This window comes from Ornithorhynchus anatinus, chromosome 14, assembly GCF_004115215.2.
Source record: "Ornithorhynchus anatinus isolate Pmale09 chromosome 14, mOrnAna1.pri.v4, whole genome shotgun sequence".
In the NCBI taxonomy this organism is placed as follows: Eukaryota; Metazoa; Chordata; class Mammalia; order Monotremata; family Ornithorhynchidae; genus Ornithorhynchus; species Ornithorhynchus anatinus.
This window is the reverse complement of record NC_041741.1, coordinates 35,114,985-35,134,538: the sequence shown is the minus strand read 5'-3', so window position 1 is coordinate 35,134,538 and position 19,554 is coordinate 35,114,985. Positions and strand designations below refer to the sequence as shown.

Below are 19,554 nucleotides of genomic sequence, written 5' to 3'. Positions count from 1 at the left end.
TATTTGTTAAGGACTTACTATGTTTCCAGCACTAAGTGCTGGGGTAGAAGCACGTTAATCAGGTTGGACACAGTCTCTGATCCACATGGGGCTCACAGTCTGTGTGAGAGGGAGAACAGAATTTGACTATAAGTTCATTGTAGACAGAGAATGTGTCTACCAACTCTGTCCCTGTTAAACAGAAACTCCGTACCTTGGACTTTAAAGCACTCAATCACCTTGTCCCTTCTACCTCACTTCTCTACTATCTTTCTACAGCTCATCCCACATACCTCGCTCTTCTAATGCCAACCTACTCACTGTACCTCAATCACATCTATCTCACTTCCAATCTCTAGCCCACATCCTGCCTTTGGCCTGGAACATCCTCCCTTTTCATATCCGACAGACAATTACTCTCCCCACCTTCAAATCCTTATTGAAGGCACATCTCCTCCAAGAGGCCTTCCCTGACTAAGCCCTCATTTCCTCTTTTCCCACTCCCTTCCGCATCTCCCTGATTTGCTCCCTTTATTCACCCCCACCCCCACCCTCCCAGCCCCACAGTACTTATGTTTATTTATAATTTATTTATATCAATGTCTCCCCCTCTAGACTGTAAACTCAATTGTGGGCAGAGAATGTGTCTGTTATATTGTTGTGTTTTGCTCTCCCAAGCACTTAGTATAGTGCCCTGCACATAGTAAGTGCTCAATAAATATGATTGATTGCATGGTACTCTCCCAAGCGTTTAGTACCATGCTCTACACACAGTAAGTGCTCAATAAATGCCATTGATTGACCAAATCCCCATTTTACAGATGAAGAAACAGAGGCCCAGAGAAATGATGTGACTTGCCCAAGATCACACAACAGGCTCCTGGCATAATTGGGATTAGAACCCAAATCTTCTGACCCCAGGCCTGTGCTCTTTCCAATAGGCCATGCTCCTCAATGGTAGCTGTGCCACTTTTCATTAGGACTATAAATAAGACCTGTGGCAAAAAGTAGGGAGAAGTGGGGTGGAAATTGCAGGGCCTGCTTCTCAAAGCTCTGCTCCAGCCTGCATTCTTATAATGAGAAGGATATTTTTTAAAATGAAAAGGCCTAATTTGGGGTTCACTTAAGTACGTGCAAATCCAAGGATCAAACTGTGCTTTCCATCAATCAAGCACTTACTATATGCAGAACACTGTACTAAGAGCTTGGGAGGATAGTGGTTAGAGCACGGGCCTGGGAGTCAGAAGGTCCTGGGTTATAATCCCAGCTCCTCCACTTGTCTCCACTTGTAACCTTAGGCAAGTCACTTCACTTTTCTGTGCTTCAGTTATCTGTAAAATGGGGATTGAGAACGTGAGTCCACGTGGTACAAGGATATGTCCAACCTGGTATGCTTGTAGCCACTCCAGCACTGAGAACAGTACCCGACAAATAGTAAGCGCTGAACAAATACCACAGTTATTAACAGAGTTGGTAGACATGTTCCCTGCCCACAACAAGTATACAGTCTAGAGGGCCATATGTAATTCTCCTCCAATTCCCCCAACAGGACCGAACCTGAAAGGTCCTAAACCAGAAAAGGCACAAGGCAATCTGTGCCGAAAGTCCTCAGAGAGTAATTGTGTTAGCTCCCCTTATATTACTGGATAGTAGAGCTAATACAAATTTAGCATTCTCACCTAGTAACATGGTACACAAAGAACAAATAAGAAACAGGTCTTTGCAGTGAAGTAATGGCAAAAGAATCCCATAAGTAGGTAATAGTATGATCTTATCTAAATGTAATCTTCATAAGCCTCCTGGGCATTACAATTTTTAGTCCAAAATTATTTGCATTTCTATGGCAGAAATATTTATTACAGGACCCTGAGGGATAATAAAATGCCTGATGATATTGAAGAAGAGGAAGCTCCTGGAATTAAATTCATGAAAATGAAGGGCAGTTAAAACCCATTGAGCTTCAGTAGAGAAATCTGAAATTGCATTTATCAGAGCTCACTGTCAGAACCAACTATTTCAGTGAAGTTACATTCCTAAGCCTGCGCTAGAAGATCCTGCTCTTGAAACTCAGTCCAAAGGTAATTGTCCTTGTATCTAGAAAGGAGACAATCTCATGATTACTACCTCTCCCCGTGCTTCATTTCCTACCTTTCACAGGAAATAAGAAAACAATATATACCTCAGCATGAAATAAAGTTAGGTATAAAGAATTCTTGTCTTGACAAAACTGAAGAGATCATCATCAGTCATTTTAATAAATGGCCTCAGTCCTTGTGTCGCTTAATTTTTCTAGCTGGTTTTTCTGGGCTAATTTGCCACAGCCATAAGGTAGAGTCTGAAGAATCCTCATATTGAAAATTACTAATCCAAAGATTAGGAAGAAAGGAACATTTTTCCCAAAAATGCCTGGAAATGGAAATGGAAAAGATCTTAGCTTCTATGAAATTTCATCCAACTTCAGCCTTGCAAGAACCAGTTTTAGCAACTTTATCCATGTGTGCCTTTTACTACATTTCTTTATGGTCAGTTAACATATATTTATTGCACGGCTTTAGGGAGCAAAAATCAGAATTTGGTAGCATACAAGAATTTTCAGCATTGCTTCTCAACACTCCTCCACCTTTTCCTCCTCCTCTTCATCAAAATCATTAGAGGTAGAGGACACCAAAGGTTCCAGCAGTTTAACTGGAAATAGCTCTATAAAGTCCTGCCTCCTCCAGGTCTCAGATCAGATCATCTCAACTGTCTGCAGCCCTAATAGTTGTTGATGTACTTATTCCACTTACTAATGAATTGATTCTTTTTTGGCTTACTTTTTTGTGGTATTTGTTAAACACTTACTAAGTGCCAGGCACTGTACTAAGTGCTGGGGTAGACAGAAGCTAATTAGGTTGCACACCATCCATTTCCACATGGGGCTCACAGTCTTAATCCTCATTTTACAGATGAGATAACTGAGGCACAGAGAAATTAAGTAACTTCTTCCAAGATCATATAGCAGACTTAGTGGAGTCAGGATTGGAATCCAGGTCCTACTGACCAGTTGTCTCTCTGGTTTCCCTCATAACCCCATTAAATACCTGCTGTCATGACTGGCAGGGATGAAGTGTAAGAGGCACTATACAAACTGCTATCATCGTAATCAATTCCTTTGTTCAGGTTCTCAAATCTGAAGTCTCAGTTCATCACCCTTGACTGGAGACTCCATCATCATTGTCTGCCTGTCTCAGAGGGTGGGGACCATTTTTTTTTACTTATCTTGCGTGCTCCCAAGCACCTAGCACAGTACTGTGCACACTGTAGGTACTCTATATTAATACTGAAGATGAGATGATGATGATGATATAAACTAGAAACCAAATTTCGGATTTCTGATCCCCTGTTCAGAATGGAAAACGCAGGATGACCTGGTTAAGTTGAACTAGATTCTTTGTCTATGAAGGCAAACCACAAATTGGTTCTTTCTATTTGTAAATAGCCTGTTCCCCTCCATCTTTAAGATTACAAATTCTCTGAAGACAAAGGTCACAAGTTTTGATTCTGCTGTTCTCTAGCAAGCAGTTAGTTCAATGCTTTGGATACAGTAAGAGCTTAATAAATATTGATTGATTGATCGAATGAATGAATGAATCAATCAATCAATCAGTGGTATTGAGGTTTTAGTCTGTGTAGAGAAGTCAGTCAATCATATTTTTTGAGTGTTTACTATGTGCAGAGCACTATACTAAACACTTGGGAAAGTACAATATAATGAGCTTACATTCTAGAGGGGAGAGAGACATTAAAATAAATTATGAATATATACATAAGTGCCATTTGGCTGAAGGCGTGAATAAGGCATACAGATTCAAGTGCTTAGGTGATGTAGAAGTGAGAGGGAATAGTGGAAATGTCTTAGTCGAAGAAGACCTCTTGGAGGTGATGTGATCGTGGCTCACTGGAAAGAGCACGGGCTTTGGAGTCAGAGGTCATGGGTTCAAACCCCGGCTCTGCCACTTGTCAGCTGTGTGACTTTGGGCAAGTCACTTAACTTTGCGGTGCCTCAGTTACCTCATCTGTAAAATGGGGATTAAGACTGTGAGCCCCATGTGGGACAACCTGATTCCCCTGTGTCTACCCCAGCGCTTAGAACAGTGCTCGGAACATAGTAAGCGCTTAACAAATACCAACATTATAATAAGGCTTTGAAGGTGTGAAAAATGGCAGTCTGTTGGATATGAAAGTGTAGGGATTTCCAGGCCAGAGGGAAGACATGGACATGGACGTGGGCAAGGAGTAAAACAAACAAACAGCTTGACAGTGTGTGTGTTGGGGAGTACCAAAGTGCAGCCATTATCTTTACAACTCCACTTCTGGGCGATCCTCCAAACCCTGTGGAAGAAAAGTTAATGACTTTGTCCCTAAAGTGTCAGTTCTTGGGCAGGTCATATAATTTCTCTGTATTTCAGTTTCCTCCTTTATAAAATAGAGATATGATACCTGTTCTCTCTCCCTCTTACACTGTGAGCCGCTTGTGCAGCAGTGTGTAATCTTGGCACATGAGTGTTTAATAAATACCATCATTATTATTGTTTCTGCACTAAAGTAGAGCTACCCTTTCTCAGTTGACTTCTTCTGAGCAGCAGTGTTGAATGTCAGAAAATGGGTTCACTAGAGTTGGAACCCCCTTATGTAGTGAATTTCAACTTTATTCTTGTTTGAAATCATCAAAACAGCCAGATTCACTGCTTAGAACCTTAACTCAAAAGGGCTCTCAATAGTTACAGAAGTGGTGTTTCTAATTAGCCCCAGATAGCTCAGAAGAAATGACCCCTTTTTAAAACAGTCATTCATTCAATCCATCAATCAATGGTATTCATTGAGTTTTTACTTTGGGCAGAGCACTGAACTAAGCATTTGGGAGAATACAAGAGAATACAGTAAGTAGACCTGTTCCCTGCCCACAAAGAGCTTACATCCTCGAGGGTCAGTGCACCAGTGATGCCTTTTAAAGTGCCCAGAAGTGTAATGGAAGTCAACCATTTAGTGAAGCCTTTCAGAATGCTCTGAAAAGTGGCCTGTATATCTCCTTACCCATAATAGACCCTCTTGTCTTTACTCTGTTGCTGTCCCTATTTCTAAGACCTGTTTTTTTCTGGAGTTCGAGTACAGTCAGAGAAGCACAGTGCTGAGTTGTTCAATTGTTTACATTCTTCCTCTATATGCCGTATTCAGTGGGCGAGGATTTGGGATACTCAGCCTTCAGTGTTTACCCCTCACTCCTTGAAATTTGTCTCAAGCAGACTGTTCTATTGACTCAATTATTTCATTTCACATTCATCACTGGGCTTTCATTTCTATTGGTACTCTACAAACGTGAACACTCAGTGCAGGAAAGATGTATTGTACTTATTAATAGAAGGGAGATATTTTCTCACAAGAGCTAGGTTTAGCATTGTTTCGCCTGTTTTTGTCCTGGATAAGAGGAGCAGGTTCCAACAGGCTAAGCTGTTATAATTTTCCTCTTTTCATGCATTAAGTTCATTCTTTTAGAAGTAAATCCTTTTCACTCAAAGAGGTCACATTATCTCCTTAGAATTTCATCTCTTTCTGCCCTTTGCATTTTGCTTAAGTTGTTGTTTAGTTCAGAGCCAGTTTATAAATCATTTCGCAGTTAGAAAGTTGTTTCTGAATTACCACAGCTGTCTTTAGTGTATGTGTTTTATTTGATGAATTGGGTACTATTCCTATCTTCTATTAACATGCAATGCTGTAAAGTGATGTAAATATGAAAGAATTGATATTGTTAAGGGATGTCTTACACAATTTTATTTATAAGTATAGCTCCAAATGGAAAGAAGATAAAAAGAAATGAAAATATACTGTGCCAATGTGATTACTCATACCATATTTGGAAACAAATAGTTAAATGTCTTTAATAAGCATGTGGAGCCTAGATAGCATGTAGAGAAAGACCGCCAGTAAAAGTGACAGGAAAGAGAGAGACACGGAGAGAAAGAGAAAGAGGCAAACACAGAAGAAAAGAGAGACAGGCACAGATAGAAAGAGAAAGGGAAAGTCAGGGAGAAAAAGAAACAGACACCGAGACAGAGAGAATGAGTGAAAAACTGAATATATGAGTCAAGAAGGAACAACCAGGCAGGAAAGATAACCTGTAACCTGCATGGCATGCCTTCCTATCTCTGTGGCTCTTTTAGAGCACTTATCATTAAAACAGCCCAGTTATTTTGACAAGTACACAATTTACAAGTGAGTAAAAGCACCTTATTTTGTCTTAAACTCCAGGCCTGGAAGTCTTTTTAAGGTAACTGTGCTAAAAGATGCTAAGCAGTATGGTCTCTATACTAAATATTTTCTGTTGGATATGTTCAGGAAGGACCTTTATATCTATCAATCAATCATAATTATTGAGCACTTACTGTGTGCAGAGCACTTTACTATGCATATGGGAGAGTACAGTATAACAGAGTTGATCAACAAGTGCCCTGCCCACAGTGAGCCTATGTTCTATAGGGGGATACAGACATTAATATTAATAAATAAATTAAAGATGTATACATAATGCTGTGGGGCCTGTTTGGCAGGACAAAGAGGAGGGTGAATAGAGAAGCAGTACAGCCTGGTGGATAGAGTTTGGGCCTGGGAGTCAGAAGGACCTGGCTCCTAATTCCAGCTCCATCACTTTTCTGCTATGTGACCTTGGACAAGACACTTCACTTCTCTGTGCCTCAGTTACCTCATCTGTAAAATGGGGATTAAGACTGTGAGCCCCATGCGGGACCAGGACTGTGTCCCACCTGATACTTTGCATCTATCCCGGCACTTAGTACAGTGCCTGGCACATAGTAAGTGCTTGACAAATACCACAATTATTGTTATAAAGAGTGCAACTCCAAGTGCAAGGGCAAAAAATAGAGGAGAGATCTCTCAATTTGACATTCATATGGTTTAGAGGACTTAGAAATGTCTAAAAACATTTGTGTTATCCATAAAGGAACCTCAAATTCTACATTTTACAGCCAGCCAAATGGTGCCTAAAGCATTTTGGATCCTGAGCAACACTAGGTCAATAATACACAGTCTCATTAGCATAACCCAATTGCCTTTCCCTGGGTGGTGTTTGGGGCCAAACAAGGATTGCGTTTTAAACATTTTCAAGGTCCCTTGTTATTGAGGTCTCTTTTTTCAGCTATGACCTGGTTTTGCTTGCACATTTTTCACAAGAATCAAATAGTGGGTGATCTTTCATGCTTGAACAACAACAATCAGATCGCTGAAGAGGGATTTCTAGTTTGAAATAGCCTGGATAATGATTTACAGTTATATTTGGTACATTGTCAAAATGACGGCTCCTTGAATTTTTCTGTAGGCAAAAAAATTTGCTGGGCTGGCATCGTTCAGACCCTGGGAGGTACCTCTAAATCCTCAGATCAAGAGAATGCTTTGAGGTGCTCATTCTGGTCGGGGGAGCCTGAATTGTCCCTGGCATCCCGTGACATGTGTGAATGTTTGATGAGGTTACTCAAAATGACTGGCCTCTTGAAGACTTCCTTAGATTCTTGGCCCAGGACTAGGCTCTGAGTCGGCAGGAACAAACAGGCAAAGCTCAAATATAAAAAGGCATAAAAATGAAGTTCTAAGAGCATATGCCAAACCATATTGCATCAGAGCAGTAGTTTATCCAGCCCAATATTCTAGCCCTGACATTGGCACCAAAGGATGCTTAGAGAAAGAGTGTGAGGTAGCTCTCTGTGACCACCAATTGCAGGGCTCGAAGTGAATGTTTTACCATCCCTAAACTGGTGATGGATAGCCAATTTTACTCTCTTCTTCATCCTACAAACCCCACCTCTGTGACTTCTTTTTCTGGGGTCCTGCTGAGCAGAGTTGGAAGTGGGAATGATTTATCCAAAGAACCTTTACTGTACCACTGTTAGATCAAGCACACGCTGTTCGAAGATTTACACACTGGTGATTCATAATCCCCTTTCCTCTCCTGTTTCCCTACTATACTGTGGTCATGTAAATATAGTGTGACTGTGCCCAGCAATTTATTCCTTGGGAAACTTTCCCCATCAACCCATTCCTTTCCAAGCTTCCTTTGTCTTAGAAGGAGCAGACAGCAACAATTCTAGTCGAAAAAGAGATGCATGTGGCTGTGCTCGAGGACCCTCACCGTGCAGAAGTTCTTTGATAAGAAAGATTTCGTCCCCCTTAGTGACGAGAGGGAGCAGAATAAAAACAGGTTCAATGCAAGCAGCTGGATCAAAGCACTATTGTGGTTATCTATCCATGGCCAGAAGATGTGAGAGAGCAAATATTCAAAAGCTGGATTGAACAGTGCTTTGCCCTTAAGGGGCACTAGAGACTGTAGTCTGTGTTCGGCTTTGCAGAGCACTTTAGCTGCTGAAAGGTACAGATACTTAAGTGTTTGGGTCTTGTCTGGACCTGTGAGGGGAGGGCTTAGAAAGAGATGTGGGCTGAACTGTCACAATCCAATGGGCCTCTCACACTTGAGCCAGTTACAAGAGAGCCAGCAAAAAAGAGGAGTCCTTGGAAGAAAATGTGCCCAGTGAGAACTTAAATCCAACTCAGGCAGTCCCGAGGCTGAAGAAAATAAGCCACTTAGTAGTTGAACCTATGGTGCTAACTGTTTATGCAGAATTCCCTGCAGTTCTGTGCAGCCACCCTATGTCGCTTCTTCCTTGTCATTCTCCAGACAGAACCCTGAAGGCTAGCGAGTTGGCTACAATTGGGAGTAGGCCAGAAGAGCCTCCATCTTACCCCTCTGGAGTAAGCAGAAACAAAACTTCACCTGCAACAACTGTACATAGTCATTAAATATTAATTGCCTTGGTAAGGCTTCCAGGAGCATACTTTGAACTAGACTTCACACGCCTTACTCATTAGGGAGGCACAGAGGAGAAAGGAAGTTCTCCCAAGAGAGAACTTCTAGGAGAACTCCAGGCAGATATTTTGTTAGCTAAATGCTAAGGGGACTTTGTAAAGATTCCTAGCGAAGTCTCCCCCCAGAGCCAGATCAGTTTTGCTGCTCTATTTTATATTTAGCCCAGGTTCCGGCTTTAACTCAGTGGGTATCTCCTAAGGACCCATGGGAAGGTGGAAGTTTGAGTCACAGAAAGAGCTTGATGATGTTTGACCTACCTACTAGCTCTGTTGTACAATTCCAAGTGCTTAGTACAGTGCTCTGCCCACAGTAAGTTTTCAAGAAATACTACCGATTGGTCGGTTGATTTGATAGATTGGCGTCGATCAGTCCCATGGACAGTGACTCGGAGGAAAGGTAGTGTTAGAGAACTACCATTTGTTACTGTTTGGAAGTTCAGGATTGGGAAGTAGGAAAAATGTATTCCTTTTGGAAAGAAAAAAAGGATCCAGAAACTTTGGAGTGATATCCTTATGAAAAGAGCCCAGATCTAGGAGTCAGAGAACCTGGGTTCTAATGCTGTCTCTATCTCTTGTCTGCTGTGTGACCTTGGGCAAATCACCTAACTGCTCTGTGCCTCAGGTTCCTGATCTGTAAAATGAGAAGTCAGTGTCTGTTTTCCGACCTCCTTAGACTGTGAGCTCCATATGGGACAGGGACTGTGTCCAACCTAATTAACTTGCGTCTACTTGTATCTACCCCACTGCTTAGAACATTGCTTGATACATAGTAAGTGCTTAATAAGTACCGTCATTAAAAGTATCATTATCTTTACTCATCTCTAACTGATTTACCCCAACCCTCTACCCTCGCCTCCCCCACCCCCACTGGTATTATGATTGATCACCATACATTGGTAGAAAAAGTGTTTAACCTATGCCAGTGACTATAATACTGGGGGCTGGTTACCTAGCCAACAGCTTGGAGAATGTGCTTCTGAATTGGTGCCTAGAAAATCTTAGAAAAAAATCACAAGACTAACTGAGCACATGATCTAATTTGTATGATTGCATACCTATGTCCAGAGTAAATAAGCATTTTGTGGCTAAACCCAAGCGATAAGGATGAGGCATCATTTGGGGAACGTGACTGTTTTGTCTTTGTTTCTAGGTCCACGGGAAATGTATGTGTAAACACAATACAGCAGGCTCCCACTGCCAATACTGTGCTCCACTATACAATGACCGACCTTGGGAGGCTGCAGATGGCAAGACGGGGGCCCCAAATGAGTGCCGTAGTAAGTACCAAAACCTTCTGAGCAGAGGAGATTCCTCTCTTGTAACTCGGTCCTAGATTCCCAAGAGCCTGAATGACAGGCCGAGGTACCTACACAGGCAAAGCCCACGTCACTGTAAATGCTATGTCCTCAAAGGAAGAAGCAGACTGTTTGCAAGCTGCTAGCATGTCGGCATTACCAAGAATGTTATGTTTGCTTGGCCTCTTCAAGGGACCCAAGCACCACTCTTTGAGAAGGCATTTCTCTAAAGCAGGCCGATCACACTTTTGAGTCACCTGAGGGTACGTGATGGAAGTCACCACCCTGAGAACTAGAGGCATCTTTCTTTTGAGTCATTTGGGATTCCAAACTCCCAGATCCCAGATCTAGGACCCACACCATTTGTCTCCCCAGATCACCACCAAGAAATATATCTCGCCAGTGCCAGCTGTAAGTGGCAGTTGTGAGCCTAGAGTAAAACTGGGAGCAGGCAGTGAGGGAGAAAGATAGGAAGAGCATCTGAGCAAACCATTTTGCTTGCTCTGACTCCTTGCAGCTGCAAGTCCAACTTTCGCAGCTGGACTCGCCTGGTCTTTTTATGTTACTGGCCACCCTAGGTTCTTACTGACCTTAAAAGTACTTGTACAGCCACTGACTAAAGAGTGCCCATGCTGTGTCATTTGAGCTGGACTGGCTGCTCTACTTTGTGGGGAGGTTTTAAAGGTATATATTTGTTAAGCACTTATTATGTTACTTACACTGTTCTATGTGCTTTGATTGGTACAAGTTAATTAGGTTGGACATAGCCCCTGTCCCGCATGGCGCTCACAGTGTAAGTAGGAGGGAGAACAGGTATCCCTGTTTTGGGGTTGAGGAAACTGAGGCATAGAGAAGTTAAGTGACTAGCCCAAGATCACACAGCAAGCATTCGGCATAGGCAGGATTAGAACCCAGGTCTTTCTGACCTCGGGGCCCATGCTCTCTCCACTGGGCCACACTGCTTCTCCTGTTTTCTTGGGATTCCTACTGAAGTTTTGGTATTCTGTGAGAATTCTCAACTGGGTTAGTGAGTGAACTGGTCATTTGTGGGTAAACATGCCTGAATTAAAACATCAAAATGATTGAAATTTAAGGCAGAAATTCATTTTATGGGTTAGGACCAACTTATGTTTCCTGAAAGCAGGAGGTGGCAAAATCAAAGTAGTCCATCTGCATTTTTAAATGTTAAGGTCCTTGGGGATTTATTTTTCTCTTTTGTTCACCAAGGTCAGGTTAATAGATACCACAGATTTATAGCATATAGTAAAAATTCCTTGAATATAGAAAATGGCAATTTGCCAGTGCAGTGACATTGAGATTTGTCTTCAAATCAAGGAACCATTTATTCTGCACCATGACCAGAACCTGGAACCCTGAGTTGTGTGATCTGATCGGAATGTCAAATTCCTAAATTAATATTGATTAATGTTAGTTCCTAGAATGTCCCTGGGAAACTGAATTTGCAGCCTAGAGGAAATGTGTCTGATTTTCAGTAAACATATTGGTCTCTGGGGCTATGGGCCATTAGTTAGTCTGTCATTGACCTTGTGGAGAAGTGATTCTAGAAACTTATGGAACAAAAAATTATTTTGAATAATAATCATAATAACTCTGTTTAATACTGAAAAGGTATTTGAAAAATTTCCCTAAATACAAAATAGAAACAGAATGGCCTAATGGGAAGAGCACGGGCCTGAGAGTCAGCAGACCTGGATTCTAATTCCGGCTCTACCACTTGTCTGCTGTGTGACTTGGATAAGTCACAACTTCTCTGTGCCTCAGTTACCTCATTTATAAAATGGGAGTTAAGACTTTGAGCCTATGTGGGAACAGAGACTGTATCCAAGCTGATAGTCTTGTATATACCCCCGCTTTTAGTACAATGCCTGGCATATAGTAAGCACTTAAATACCATAAAAACTACTTGCAGAGTAAATGCGATTTGTACTGTAATATCTGTTCCTTTCTTCCTAGTCCTAGGGAAAAGCTCACCACCCTATTACTTAATTACAGACTCTACTTAAAAGGCATATTTCTTCATAACAATTGTATTTTCTATAAACTTAAAGAGTGTTGTTTGTGCAAATAGGCAAATTTAACTTCTAGTTATAAAATGTTCATAGCCTGGCAGTTCTTCTCTTCCGAAGGGCATAATTTGGGCATAAAATAAACAACTCAGTTTTCAGTGTTTTACCCCAAAAATCTCAGGAGACTGAAAGTGTATTTTTACCCCTGAACAAGCGTGGTTATAATAAGACTTTTGGTTAGAGAAGCAGCATGGCCTAGTGGCTAGAGTAAGGGCCTGGGAGTCAGAAGGACCAGGGTTCTAATCCCAGCTTCTCCACTTGTCGGCTGTATGACCTTGAGCAAGTCACTTCACTTCTCCTTGCCTCAGATACCTCATCTGTAAAATGAGGATTAAGACTGTGAGCCCTATGTGAGACATGGACTGTGTCCAACCCGATTAGCTTTTATGTACTCCAGGCTTAGAACAGTGCCTGGCACATAGTGATCATTTAATAAATGCCACAATCATTATACTTACATCTTTAGGGCACAACTAAACCCTTCCTGATGCCATGCGGCCTTGCTGCTCCTAAGCCTGCTGGCAGCTGTTTCAAGGGCAGAAGCAATTTCCACTCCTGTTGGGATTCCCAGAGAGGAGCCAACAGGGCTGGTGGCCCCAGACTCTCAGCAGATCCAAAATACCTCAATCAAGAGTATTTATTGAGCATCTACCATGTGCAGAGCACTGAATTGAGTGTTTGGGAGACTGCAGAGGAGTGCAGAAAAGTCAGAAGGCATGCTACTTGTCCTCAATGGAAACTGCTGGCCCAGCAACATACTATCCCAGCCCTTGGAACAGAAAGTGAGCAGACCTTGGCTGGATAGTCCTCCAGTCCCACTTGCCCTAGAATCAGGCCTCATTCCTGGCCACCCTGACCCATGTCAGGGCCATGGTACCTGTGTGCCCCTGGGCCCCGAGGAGCCCAACTACTTACTCCTTTAGAGGAAGTGAAAAAGAAAAGGGCTAACCAGGTGCTAGATTAGCTACTCAGTACATCTACCTCAAGAAGCACCGTCTGTGGTAAGGAGTGAATGGAGCCAGACAGGTCCCGGGATGGATCAGACACCCCTGCCCTCTGCCTTCCCTCCCAACTCCCACATCAAAGTAGAGGCTGGAGTCTCGGCAGTTCTGAGATGGTTTTTTCCACTAAGTAAGGGAGAGTGAAGTTTTATGTGCTTCCTGTATACAAGAAGGTTATGTGTCTCTCTAAAAATATACCAACCCTTTAAAAAAAGTACACACTATTCTACTCCTAGAGGAAGTTGCCTTCTCATTCTTATGTTACCCAAGAGGAAAAATTTAAGATTATTTCTTGAACTCCCAAATAGAGTAACCTTTCCATAGCAGCCAACTCTGTTTTTAAATGCACAGAGCAGAGGAAATGTGTAACTTAGAGCTGCTGATAATCTCTGAAAGTTTCCAAGAGCACAGTTTCACAGCGATGATTCCTGATCCAGAGTTTGAAATATGGGGTGGAAGGGTGGTTTTACAAGGCTCCAGCAGGGCAGGAGATTCGGAAAATTACCTCCGCAGGATGGCTCAGTGGGCCTAATGCACATGAGTTCTTGTTGGGTGGAGGCCTGGATCACAGACCTCCTCTTTACTCCCCACTTTCTCCTTCCCCAACCAAAGCAGCAAGAGGATTCAGCGAAGTTCTTACTAGAGCTAAACCACTCAAGGGGCCTAGAAACCTGGATTTGCCTCCGTAAACTCCTCTAGTCTGTAAACTCATGGTGGGCAGGGAACATGTCTACCAACTCTGCGACATTGTGATATTGTACTTTCCCAAGCGCTTAGCACAGTTCTCTGAACAGAGTGAGCACTCAATAAATACAATCGATTGGTTGATTGATGGTTTGGTTTGATTTCGCAGTCCTAGCCAGCCCAGAGAAATTGCCACCGTATGGACCCCTGCGCAACTGACTTTCTGATTGGACCTTTTGACTTCTGACACTCCAATCTGGTTTATAGCTGGGACTCAGAAACATCCTTACAGGAATGATAAATTGTACTTTGAATATGTTGGTCATTTCAGAGCTTGAAAATGCCAGCCGTGAATCCCGGGCCTTAGCGAGAGGCTTCATAGTACTGGATGGTCTGCTAATCACTTTGTCAGGAAAATGCAAGATAATCTGGATATGTCTAAGGTGAAGTCCCTCTTTTCTCCCTGTGGTCCCCGAGGCAGAGGCTGTGAAAGTAGTCCCTCCAGTCAGAGCCCCGGCACCTCTTCTGGGGCGAATTATGTACTGGTTGCAAACTCAGGATTGGAAATCTGGAAATGGCAATATCACTTTTGGATACTTCTCAGAGAAGTTGATCCAATTCACTCTCCAGTAAAAAAAAGTCCATCAGTCAATGAATCGATTGTATTTATTGAGTGCTTACTCTGTTCAGAGCACCGTGCTAAGCGCTTGGGAAAGTACAATATCACAATATCGCAGAGTTCGTAGACATGTTCCCTGCCCACCATGAGCTTACAGTCTAGAGGAGCTTACAGGGGCAAATCCAGGCCTCGCAGGCATCACTATAATAAAAGCCTATCCCATTACATTGTTCTGATTTTTATGGCTTAATGGAAAAGGCACCAGCCTGGTATCTGGAGCCATGGGTTCTAATCTCAGCTCTGACACTAGCCTGCCGTGTGACCTCAATAAATACTATTGAATGAATGAATGAATGAACCCTGGGCAAGTCCCTTCTCTATGCCTCGGCTTCCTCATCTGTAAAATGGGGATTAAATACCTGTTATCTGTCCTCCTAGACTGTGAACTCTCTGTGAGACAGGGACTGTGTTCTATCTGATTATCCTGTATCTATCCCAGCTCTTAGTAGAGTGCTTGTCACATAGTAAGGCTTAATAAGCATCACAATTTCATTATTGCTATTCTACATCAAAAACCTTCTGGGGCCAGAACAGCATACTTTTACTCTCTTAAGGTCTCCATTTGCTTACCATTTTTAACGGGCTGCCTCCCTCTCTTCTGATCTCTCCCAGCATGCAAGTGCAACGGTCACGCCGATACGTGTCACTTTGACATTGACATATGGCAGGCATCGGGGAATCGCAGCGGTGGAGTCTGTGACAACTGCCAACACAACACTGAAGGGCAGCACTGCCAGCGGTGCAAGCCAGGCTTCTATCGGGATCTCCGACGACCCTTCTCAGCCCCCGATGCCTGCAAATGTAAGTGAACAGCTGATTCCCGCAGGAACCAAAGCTTAAAAACCAGCAGATGGAAATCCTTTAGTCCTTCGTCTTGTCAGTTCAGAAGAAGCATGGTAACTTCTCAGAATTCAGTTAATATTGATGTCTTCATCGGTGAACAGGGATTCCTATGTGTTGCTCTGGAGCAACACAAGTGCCAGAAAAATACCCTCTTCTGTAAGACGCACTTGGTATGGGGAAGCCTGCTTAAGGAATGAGAGCCGGGGGAAGCAGAGGTAGAATAGAGGAAAAAGGGATAGGGAAGAAAAAGGGGTTGTCAGGGAAATGACATCGAGGGTCATCCCAAGGGGAGTGTTGGGGGCTTTTTCTTCTTAACTGAGAAACAGTATGGCTTAGTACAGAGAGCATGGGCCCTCCCTTTGTCACTGTGTGACCTTGGGCAAGTCATTTCACTTCTCTGTGCCTCATTTTCCTCCACTGTAAAATGGGGATTAAAGCTGTGAGCCCCATGTGGAACTTGGACTGTGTCCAACTTGTTTTCCTTGTATCTACTCCTATGTTTATTACAGTACCTGGCACATAGTAAGCACTTAACAAATACCATAAATAATAAATAAATAAATAAATAAATAAATAAATAAATAAATAAATAAACTTGGTTCTGGGAAGACGAGGAGGAGTTACAGTCTTCAAACTTCTCCCCCTCTCAGCCCAAGGCCCTGAGCCATTGGTTCCTAGGGCAGATTTGTTTAGGCTGTGAGCCCATCTTTGGGCAGGAATTGTCTCTATCTGTTGCCTAATTGAACATTCCAAGCGCTTAGTACAGTGCTCTGCACATTGTAAGCGCTCAATAAATACTATTTAATGAATGAATTTGGTTCCTTCCCCTTTCATTCTCCAGGAGTGAGCAGCTGTATTGCTCTAGTCAGGAGGGAAGTTCTAGGTACCGTTCAGCTCGGACCTGAGGCGGTTATCCTAATTCGCCCTGCCCCAGAAACAGTCCTGGTGATCCCCTGATTTCATTATCACGTTTAAACAATAAAGACATACACACTGATGCATAATACAAGCAAAGCTGTATATGAAACAGAAAGGAGCAGTCACTTGCCTGTGGTAGTGCTCTGCATCTACTATTACATCTGCCTGGTATTTATCCTTGGAACAAAGCTGAAGGCCTGAAAAACAGTTTATTTGCTCTGTAGCCTGACACTGTTCACTGATACACTCTGTGGAATGCCAGCTAATTTAGAAGTCTCCAATAATCCCTTGCCCCCCCCCAGAAATAACCAAGGTCCTATAAAGCAGGTTCCGCTTTGGAGTTGGCATAGTTCCATGATGAGACTTGGTTTGAAAAGAGAGGGAGAATTAACAAAGATCTATCCTGATGCTCATGACACTATCTGAAGCAGGTGGATATGTAGCTTAAGTAAATGTCAGACTTGGCTGAAATAGCTGTTGATGTGTACTGGGGAGCCAGTGGGGATTGCCTGGTTGCATAAGTGTCTATACATCTAACAACCGAGCCAGAGAAGGATCCATAAACAATATAAAGAATTTGGGGATGTTCTAAGGATTGGTGACACCTCAAAACTCCTCAGTTTTTTTAAAAAAAATAATACCAGTGGCAAGAAGACTGCAGAAAAACAGGATAGTAGCGCTGATTCCTCTAGACTATAAATTGGCTGTGGGCAGGGAACGTGTCTACCAACTCTTGTATATTGTTTTATTGTACCCTCCCAAGCACTTAGTACAGTGCTCTGCACAAAGCAAGCACTCAACAAATATTGATTGATTGATAACTTAGATTTATATCCTATTTTTTTCTCCAAGAATAGAGGGGTTTCACAACAGCCATATGAGATTAGTTGGGGGCTGGGATTATAGTCCTTATTTCACGATTCTGGTAACCAGCATCAGAGGGTAGCACATTTAGTGACCTCAGCTGGGTCTGGAACCCAGAGCTCCTGACTCCAGCCTATTGCTCTCTCTTTTTTTATGGCATTTATTAAGCGCTTACTATGTACCAGGCACTATGTACTAAGCCCTGGGGTGGATACAAGCTAATCAAGGTTGGGGACAGTCCATGTCTCCCATGGGGCTCACAGTCTTAATCCCCATCTTACAGAAGTGGTAACTAAGACACAAAGAATTGAACTGACTTGCCCAAGGTCACACAGCAGACAAGTGGAGAAGCTGAAACTAGAGTCCAGGTCCTTCTGACTCCCAGGCCTGGTGCTCTATCTACTAGGCCACATTGCTTCTCTCCTACCTAGATCAGGGTGATTTTGTTCTGTAAAAATGATCTCAACTTTTTGATTGATGGAGGTGACAAAGAAAAGTAGGTACAAAATACACATATGGGAAGCAGTGTTGCCTAGTGAAAAGAACACAGGCTTGGAAGTCAGAGGACCTGGGTTCTAATCCTGGCTTTACCAGTTATCTACTATATGGCTTTGGGCGACTCATTTAACATCTCTTTGCCTCAATTCCCTCATCTGTAAAATGGGGATTCAATGTCTGTTCTCCCTCCTACTTTCTGGGATTTGTTAAGTGCTTACAAGCCCTATAGTAAGTGCTGGGGTAGGCACAAGATAATCAGGTTTCACATGGGGCTCGCAGTCTAAGTAGGAGGGAGCACAGGTATTGAAACTTCATTTTGCAGATGAAAAAACTGAGACACAGAGAAATTAAGTGACTTGCCCAAGGTCACGGAGTAAGTAAATGGTGGAACCGAGATTAGAACGTAGGTCCCCTGACTCCCAGGCCCGTGCTCTTTCCACTCAGCCACGTTACTTTTCACCTATCGTAGCTATTTCCCCAAACGATATTTGAACTAGCCAGCAAAAGGAAATAAACTTGGCCTGGAAATTAATTGGACCACACCTTTGGAATCAGATTAATGATAGGAGTGAATTGCTTTACTGTGAGCCCATGATTGAGTTCATTTGAATGAGGATGATAACATTTACAAATAGACATCTACTTCTTGCTCAAGAAACCCCTGGTGAGAGTTCACTTAACTGGCCACCACCTGTTTGTACCTTTAGAGATGAATGTAATCAGAGCCAGTTTCAGATGCCTGGACAGCTTGAGGTGTAAAAAGCAATGCCAGCCCTTCCCCAGAGCAGCCGCCCCAACCCACAGAAAGCTGGGGGGGCCACATTGAGCAACGCAGCATAATGTAATAATGATGGACAAAATCTCCAAACCTAGAACGTTTTGACTGAATCCCCCAAATCAGGGAATCTCTGACTTCCTATACCCCTCTCTCCAGGAAATTTCTGACTCCCCATTGTTCTTTCTCCAGGGAATCTCTGATTTTCCATCCCCCTTTCTCCAGGGAATATCAGTTTCCCATCCCCCCTTTCTCCAGAGACTCTCTGACTCTCCACCTCCCTTTCTCCAGGGAATCTCTGATTTTCTATCCTTCTTTCTCCAGGGAATCTCTGATTTTCCATCCTCCTTTCTCTAGAGAAACTTTGACTCTCCATCCCCCTTTCTCCAGGGAACCTCTGACTCTCCATCCCCCTTTCTTCAGAGCCATTGTGTCCCTCTTCCAGGTCCCCATTCACACAGGCGCCGCTTCTGTCTCGGACGCAGGGAGGCAAGTGGTTTCATATTGTCAACTGCTGCTGCCCCTCAGCCTCCCCCCGATGGTGCCCACAGAAGCAGGCTTGAGCACAGTGCTGCCTCTCCAAAAGACAGCACGACATAACCATTCATCCCCTGCTTACACGAAAACTGACATCTACATTATTTCCTAGGAATCCAAATTTATTTGTTGCTGATGCATTAGTCATGTTTTATAATTCTGAATTATTTGAGAGCATTCTGTGATACTCTCTCATTTGCAAATGACCGAGCTGCATGAAAAGTGCTATCATCTTTGTAAGAGTTTAACATGAAGGGAAAGCAATTTAAGACCCAACAGGGACTATATTCATGAAAATGTTTTCAGTGGGAGGATTGCCTGAGTAATGACTGTAGCGTTGGGCCAAGATAAATATCCTCTAATTTTTTTTAATACGGCCACACCGAGGATCAAAAGCTGAGTGAAACAGGTCTGCAGGATGAAAATGGATCCCCAGTAGGGTGAATCTGTCCTGGAAGGGTCCAGTAATGTAGTCAGGGTCACTGTA

At 42.9% G+C, this 19,554-nt stretch overlaps 1 protein-coding gene across 1 annotated transcript in view; it reads left to right on the top strand.

Moving 5' to 3' along the window:
* NTN4 (netrin 4) overlaps window positions 1–19,554 on the top strand; it is a 101,305-nt gene that overhangs the window by 48,353 nt on the left and 33,398 nt on the right. Inside the window, 2 exon segments of the mRNA XM_039914082.1 lie at window positions 10,037–10,163; window positions 15,245–15,433. Coding sequence (XP_039770016.1) covers window positions 10,037–10,163; window positions 15,245–15,433 — 316 coding nt within the window.